The 7,749-nt window shown below is 46.5% G+C and overlaps 1 protein-coding gene across 2 annotated transcripts in view; it reads right to left on the bottom strand.

Annotated features, from left to right (window-relative positions):
- The window catches only part of GNL3L (G protein nucleolar 3 like), a 33,403-nt gene that overhangs the window by 13,292 nt on the left and 12,362 nt on the right, over positions 1-7,749 (bottom strand). For both annotated transcript variants that reach the window (XM_023508547.1, XM_023508546.1), the window contains exons 3-9: positions 7,254-7,294; positions 6,221-6,328; positions 5,110-5,226; positions 3,904-3,987; positions 3,231-3,366; positions 1,787-1,890; positions 97-241 (exon numbers count right to left, since the gene is read on the bottom strand). In XM_023508547.1, the coding sequence (XP_023364315.1) occupies positions 97-241; positions 1,787-1,890; positions 3,231-3,366; positions 3,904-3,987; positions 5,110-5,226; positions 6,221-6,328; positions 7,254-7,294 (735 nt within the window). The remainder of the gene's footprint in view (positions 1-96; positions 242-1,786; positions 1,891-3,230; positions 3,367-3,903; positions 3,988-5,109; positions 5,227-6,220; positions 6,329-7,253; positions 7,295-7,749) is intronic.

Below are 7,749 nucleotides of genomic sequence, written 5' to 3'. Positions count from 1 at the left end.
AAAAAAAAGGCAACACAAAGTTCCCAGCATCCTTTCCTCCAGTGAAATCCCAGCCAAGAAGGAGCCTGAGCCCCATAACTGCTTGCCAGGCCTTACCCACAACACCCACACGGATGTGACTGCGCACTTCACCAAGACGGCAATAGTTCCCCAGAACCCTCATGAGATTTTCAGCTCCAAAGCAGGCTTTGCTTTTCAGCAGTGACCCAGAGGCCTGCTCCACTGGCACACTGCAACGATTCTGGAAAACAAGTAACAGAAAAGACATCAGATGGGAAAATAAGAGAAAAGAATAGGCACTGGTGGTTAAGGCGCCAGCCACATACACCTAAGGTGGCGGGTTCGAATCCAGCCCAGGCCCGCCGAACCATGATGGCTGCAACAAAAAATAGCCAGGCGTTATGGCGGGCACCTGTGGTCCCAGCTACTTGGGAGGCAGAGGCAAGAGACTCGCTTGAGCCCAGGAGTTGGAAGTTTCTGTGAGCTGTGATGCCACAGCACTCTACCCAGGGTGACAGCTTGAGGCTCTGTCTCAAAAAAAAAAAAAATAGGCACTGGGTGGGAAATGTGGTTATGAGCTCAGATTTCCAACTTTCAGGCCTCCATATGATCACTGAGCTCCTTAGTCTAAAATGAAGGGCTTCCCATGTAAGTCCCTGAACACCTGCCACTTCCTTACTGCCCCCTCCACTGTCTTTGCATCTCCAGTTTTCTCAGTCCCTGTCTACCACTGCCTCAGCATGTATCTTTTGCCTCCCTTAGCAACAGCAGGATAGTGTCCTAGCTCTAGAAAGGCCAGGTTTGAGTTCCAGCTTACCACTCACAGGTTATGCCCTGCAAAGCCTATTTGCCTTCTCTGGGCTTCAGCACCCTCCCTATGTATGCAGGGATAAGATGGTGTCTGACCCAAAGGATTGTGAAGTAGTGTGATTTGTTCTAAACAGAAAAATGAATGGAAGTATATATATATATTTTTTGGGGGGGGGGCAGAGTCTCACTTTGTCACCCACGGTGGAGTGTTGTGGAGTCACAGCTCACAGCAACCTCAAACTCTTGGGCTCAAGTGATTCTCTTGCCTCAGCCTCCCGAGTAGCTGGGACTACAGGCACCCAGCACAACACCCGGCTTTCTTTTGGTTGTAGTTGTCATTGTTTAGCAGGCCAAGGCCAGGTTCGAACCCACCAGCCCCAGTGTATGTGGCTGGCACCCTAACCACTGAGCTATGGGAGCTGAGCCTATATACATATTTTTAAGTTAACAAGTACTTAAATGTATTTTCGAAATTTCTTATAGATAGTATGGATTATCCTGATGGCTGAAAAACAAATATTTCATGAAAAGCAATTATATAGGAAAGAATTCAGTGAAAATAATATTAAGAGGTGGTGCCTGCGGCTCAGTGAGTAGGGTGCCAGCCCCATACACCGAGGGTGGCAGATTCAAACTCAGCCCTAGCCAAATTGCAACAAAAAAAATAGCCAGGCATTGTGTTAGGCACCTGTAGTCAAAGCTACTCGGGAGGCTAAGGCCAGAGACTTGCCTAAGCCCAAGAGCCGGAGGTTGCTGTGAGCTGTGATGCCAGGGCATTCTACTGAGGGCAATAGAGTGAGACTCTGTCTCTACAAAAGGAAATAATATTAAGAATTCACTCAGAAGAGTGAAAAGTTCGTAAGTGAAGGCCTAGTTCAATTACTAAAGGGTTAGAGGTCCTGATCCAAGTTACAACCCCTAACCTTGGCCCCAAGCTACCTAGAAAGAAGCAAGATGCCCCTGGCCCCAGGCTTACCAGGTTTTTGACCTGATGCTGGGTGCTGGCTTTGAAAGCCACAGTAGGCAGCTCATTCCGAAGGTAATCCAGCCACTTCTCTACAACCTCCTTGGGGACCAGGTCTGAGGAAAATAGGAACAGATGGGGCTGGTAAAGAGAACACACCTCCATGACTAACTCCAAAGACATATCTACCCACCCCCAAGGCTAGACCTATCTCCTACAAATAGGTCTCTCTGCTGGCCCTGTCATTCCGCAGGCTAGAATTAGAAAGGACAGTCTGGTCTATGGGGCCAGTTGGCCCTCCCTGAGGGGTCCTCTGTTCCCTCAGGGTACATGGGCAAACTGCCTGTTTGGTCCCAACACCCTCCTTCCAATACAGAGTTCCCAGGGTACCAGAGGCCTCTGAAATATTGTGTTTCCCATCTTCTCTCTAGATCATTCTAAGCTGGACCAAATGTCAAGAAAAACCCTGATAAGAATGGCCACCATGTGTGCAGTACTAACCATGTACCAAGCACTTTCTATCATTAATTCTCAAAACAGGGTGGTGCCTACAGCTCAGTGAGTAGGGCACCAGCCCCATATACCCCAGCCAAACTGTAACAAAAAAATAGCCAGGCATTGTGGTGGGCACCTGTAGTTCCAGCTACTCAGGAGGAGGCTAAGAGAATTGCCTAAGCCCAAGAGTTGGACATTGCTGTGAGCTGTGATGCCACAGTACTCTACTGAGGGTGACAAAGTGAGACTCTGTGTCTAAAAAAAATAATAGGGTAGTGCTATGGCTCAAAGGAGTAGGACACTGCCCCATATGCTGGAGGTGGCGGGTTCAAACCCAGCCCCAGCCAAAAACTGCAAAATAATAGTAATAATAATAATAATTCTCAAAACAAATTAATAAGGCTAGAACACTCATGGGCCATTTCATAGCTAGAGAAACGTTAATTTCTCAGGGGTGACATGACTTGTCCAGTATCTCAGAGAAAATAGCACAGGTGAGATGCAACTCAAACCTGAGTGACTCCTGAGATCACTGTGCTCTTCTGCACCAGGCTTTGGGTTCTAGCCTGGGGAGAAGAGAGGAGTTTTCCAGGGTGGTCTAGTCACAAAGATGGCTCAAAATGGCAAGAACATGGGACTAAAAGGCAAATAGGCTTGGACTCCATTCCCAACCTGCACTATACTGTATGTGTGTGTGTGGGTGTTCAGACAGCATTTCTGACTTTGGAAATTAAAACAAGAATTTCTGGGGCAGCGCCAGCCCCATATGCCGGAGGTGGCAGATTCAAACCCAGCCCCGGCCAAAAACTGCAAAAAAAAAAAAAAAAAGTATTTCTACTAGCATGACTAGTATAAATACCAGTAAGTTAGTGAGTTGCTGGGTCTCAGTGGCTGGTCTAAGACAAGAATTTCAAAAGGCCTAGAGCCTTTCCCATCTTACCCAATCCCACCCAACACCCACCAATCTTATTCAAGACTAAGACCAGCTTCTTGTTGCCTTCTGCCCGCAGGACAGCCTCCTCCATTTGGAAGCAGCGGCAGCCCAACGGGTCTCTGGCATCTAGGACTTCCAGAATCACATCAGAGTATTCTACCACCTGCAGGGTAGAGGACAGAGGGATGAAGGAAGGGAAAAGAAGAGAAGTTACACAGGACTGTGAAAGAAAAGGTCTCCATCTTATTGAGGAAAAAACAGAATTGGGGAAGAAATGGGACTAGATTGGGGCCCTTCCCAAAAGGCCTTAAGAAATGGATCCCTGGCTTGGGGCCCATAGCACAGGGGTTACAGTGCCAGCCACATACAAGGGTGATGGGTTCGAACCCAGCCTGGACCAGCTAAACAACTGCAACAAAATAAAAAATAACCAGGCGTTGTGGTGGGCACCTATAGTCCCAGCTACTTGGGAAGCTGAGGCAAGAGAATTGCTTAAGCCCAAGAGTTTGATGTTGCTGTGAACTATGACACCACAGCACTCTACCAAGGGCAACATACTGTGTCTCAAAAAAAGAAAAAAAGAACATAATTGTAAGAGGGACTTTACCTAACAAATGCAATCAATATAACCTGGTTTCTTGTACCCTCAATGAATCCCCAACAATAAGTTAAAAAAAAAAAAAGAAATGGATCCCTGTACTTTACGGAACTCCTTGTAATAAGCCTTCCTTGTGGCCTCATCATCCAGTTGAGGAAACATATTTAACTCCTGCAAAACTTCTTCCTAAAAGAGAAAAAAAAATGGTCCAGAGGAGAAGGGGGAAGGAGAGAGAGAGAAGGAGAGGGCCTTTGAGAGAGAGAGAGAAAGGGGGCCAGGCCTTTGGAAACCATAGGGGGCTGGGGAAGCCAAGTGCATCTCAACCCACTGAAGTATAGCTTTGACCAACCAAGCAACAAAGCCAGGAACTAGAAGAATGGACAAACCCACATGGTGCATGTGTGCATGTGCACACTCAGACCTCCAGGTGGTGTTCAAACTCATGAATCCCAAAATATGTTTTGAGAATATTCCTATGTGCATGCATGTGTTTGAAGACTACCTGGAAGTGTGAGTGTGCACATGACTGTGCAAGGGAGGAACAGCAGAAGGAGGTGTGAGAAAAACAATGTACTGGGAATATGGAATAGGGGAGGCAAAATATGCACCAAATATCAAAAAAGAAAATGTGAGTCAGCAAGTGCATATTCCATGTATGAAATAAGAACATCTGCCAGAGGCCGGGCACAGTGGCTCATGCCTATTATCCTAGCACTCTGGGAAGCCAAGGCAGGGGGACTGCTTGAGCTCATGAGTTCAAGGCCAACCTGAGCAAAAATGAGACCCCTATCTCTACGAAAAATCAAAAAACTGAAGCAAGAGGATCTCTTGAGTCCAAGTTGGAGGTTGCTGTGAGCTATGATGCCACAGCACTCTACCCAGGGTGACAGCTTGAGACTCTGTCTCAAAAAAAAAAAATCTGCCAAAAAAGCAGCAAGAAGCCCCAGAAGGAAGATAATACCCCCTCATATGTGCTCCTATCTCTCAATCATCCTCTCATACTCTAACTCCCTTTTCCCCTACTCCTGTCCTCTAGTCACACCTCTTCGAGCTCTAGTCTCTAGATTCAACCTGGAAGAGAAGAGCTCCAGGGATGGCCAGTTATAGGTAATGCTCAAAATGGCATTTTATCTCTCAGACTTCCTCCCTCCCTCTATACCCAACTGTCTCCATCCTTTCTGCACTGATATCCTCCTTCCACTCCAGCAACCTCACTCAAATCCTTCCTCTTTCCCTGTCAAAACAGTAAAAATTGCTTTTGAATAAACCCACAGCAGTCTCACTCAGGGGGTAGGGCTGCTATCTCACCTTGTGTTCGAACTCCTTCTGGCGTCTCAGGACATCCTGACAGTAGCTCTCCATGCTCCTGTGTCTTTGTTTCTCCTGCTCCCGGGCAGCTTGCTGCTTCTCCCTCATCTCCTCCACCTAACAAGTGAACAGATGCTGAGACTGTAGCTGAATGGATCTGCAGCCTTAAGGGAGGAACAGATGACTAACAGAGAAAACAGTGTGATATGATGATGGTGGGAAGAGCAGAGACATAGGGAGGGGACAGACACAACAGCAGGAAATGAGGATTTGAGTGGAAAAAAACGACAGAAAGATGAAGGGAGGAAAAGAGTGGAAGAGAAAAATAAAAAGAAAAGTGTATGAAGCAGAGAATGAATGCTTTCTAGACAAAACTACTTAAGACCAGAGGAGAGGGCCGGGTGTGGTGGCTCAGGTTCAAGACACACTTGCTGAGCCACAGCAAGACCTCATCTCTAAAAATAGCCGGGCATTGTGGCAAGCACCTATAGTCCCAGCTACTCAGGAGGCTGAAGCAAGAGAATCGCTTGAGCCCAATAAGAGTTTGACGTTGCTGTGAGCTATGATGCCACAGCCCTCTACCCAGGGCAACAAAATGAGACTCTGTCTCAAAAAAAAAAACAAATCAGAGGTGAAATGAGGCCTGGGATGCTCCAACACTTAAATATCAGGAAGAAGAAAGAACAGTAAAAGACTGCAAAAGGTTTATCAAAGAGGAAGGAGGACATGAAGGAAAGTAAAATGATGTGAAAGTCAAAATTAAGAGTGCTTTAAGGAAAGCATGGTCTGAAATGCTGAGTACTCCACTAAAATGAGGGAAGAAAACTATCCATGAATTTGATATCTGGGAAGATACCAGCAAGGCCAGCAGGGGTAATTTCAGTGGAGCAGTGGGAGCATAAGCCAGACAGCAATGGACTGAGTGTGTAAGGAGAAGGTGAACAAATAGAGACACTACTAAATCCAGTATCAAGGTAACCGACTTCTTGTCCCCCTTCCACAAATAACCACAACAACCCTAACAACTCTGGCCTTTGCTCTTCCACCTGGACACTTCTATAGACCTAGCATTTAAGCCAGAGCCTCTGTCTCTCCCAAGGTAAAGGCTTACCCTCTTCTTCTTTAATTCAGCCTCTCGGTTATGGTGATCATTGGAGTGAATAAACTGGGGAGCTGAGGGCACTATGGAGTTTGCTTTCTTCTCATTTTGCTTTGCAGGCTGGTCATAAGAGAAATACACATAAAAAAGAGATAATAAACCAATGGAAATAATCTCCAGGGGAGAGAGGACAGAGGTTAAAGCTGCTCAGAGAAGAGTAGGTACATTGTTGACAGGAGAAAGAAAAGAGAATAGAGAAAAAAGGCTCTGTTCTCAGAGATCTCTTCCATCCGGCTGAAAAGAGTACCCCCACTGCCCCATAGCCAGGCAAGGACTGAAGAACTCGGAGGAGTGGGGGCAGCTGGGAAGGTTTCCTAAGGCCCAGTAAAAAGGTTTCTAGGTAAGTAGCTCTCAAAATGTGGTCCTTGGACGACCAGCACCTAAGAACTTGATAGAAAGATAAAGTATAGGATATTGTGCCAGACTTACTGAATCAGAAATTTTGAGGTAGGGCCCAGAATCTGTGTTCTCACTAGCCTTCAAGGGATTCTGGAGGGCTGATTAAAGTTTCAGAGCTTTACTCATAATAAAATGTGAGAACTCAAGCCTTCTCTATACCATTTCTTCTCACGGCTCTACCCTAAGCCTCAATTACCCATACATTTCCCAGTAGGACCAGGAGATCCAGGATCTGTTGGCCCCCTTCCTCCCCCCCAATAAACAACAGAGAATTAGGACAGACTTAAGTCCTATCTGTGTAACCTTGAACCTAGGAATTCTCTCACTGAGATGGAGGTAATAATCCCTACCAAGATAAATCAAGCACAAAACAACATATGGCTTATGGTGGATAAACACTGATGATTCTCTACTGCAGCCACTTAAAAAAGGGCAGGAAAGCTAGATCACTGATTCCAATGTGGTACTCTGCCCAGAGTCATCCATTATCTACTGGGTATTGTGGGCCTCTCCTAGGGCAGACAATGTTTTCCTGACCTCATCCCCCTGAAAGGACACATCTTACCTCACAGTAGGGCCAACTTACCTTCTTGCAGCCTTTGGAAACTTTACCTGGCTTTTTATTTTCTACAAAAGAAAAAATAAATAAATAAAATAGCCATAATTTACCGACCCAAAATTTGTTGACACCTTAATCAAGGCCAGGCTACCCTGGGAACCTAGAGAGCCTGTCACCATGTCTGTCTATATTCAGCACAAGACAGAGATGCAGATGGCAGCAAAAGTGTCAGAGGAAGTACTGAATATATGGAACATTACTTCAATGCAAATGCACACAATTCTGAAAGGAATTCTATAAAGATAGTGACATGGCTCGGCGCCTATGGCTCAACCGGCTGAGGCACCAGCCACGTACACCTAAGGTGGCGGGTTCGAGTCCCCAGCCCGGACCCGCCAAACAACAATGACGGCTGCAACCAAAAAGAAATGGCCGGGCATTGTGGCGGGCGCCTGTGGTCCCAGCTACTTGGGAGGCAGAGGCAGGAGACTCGCTTGAGCCCAGGAGTTGGAGGTTGCTGTGA

Source organism: Otolemur garnettii, unplaced genomic scaffold (genome assembly GCF_000181295.1).
Source record: "Otolemur garnettii isolate 467f Iridium unplaced genomic scaffold, OtoGar3 scaffold00256, whole genome shotgun sequence".
In the NCBI taxonomy this organism is placed as follows: Eukaryota; Metazoa; Chordata; class Mammalia; order Primates; family Galagidae; genus Otolemur; species Otolemur garnettii.
Note: the sequence above shows the minus strand (reverse complement) of the source record. Positions and strands in the feature narration are given on the sequence as shown.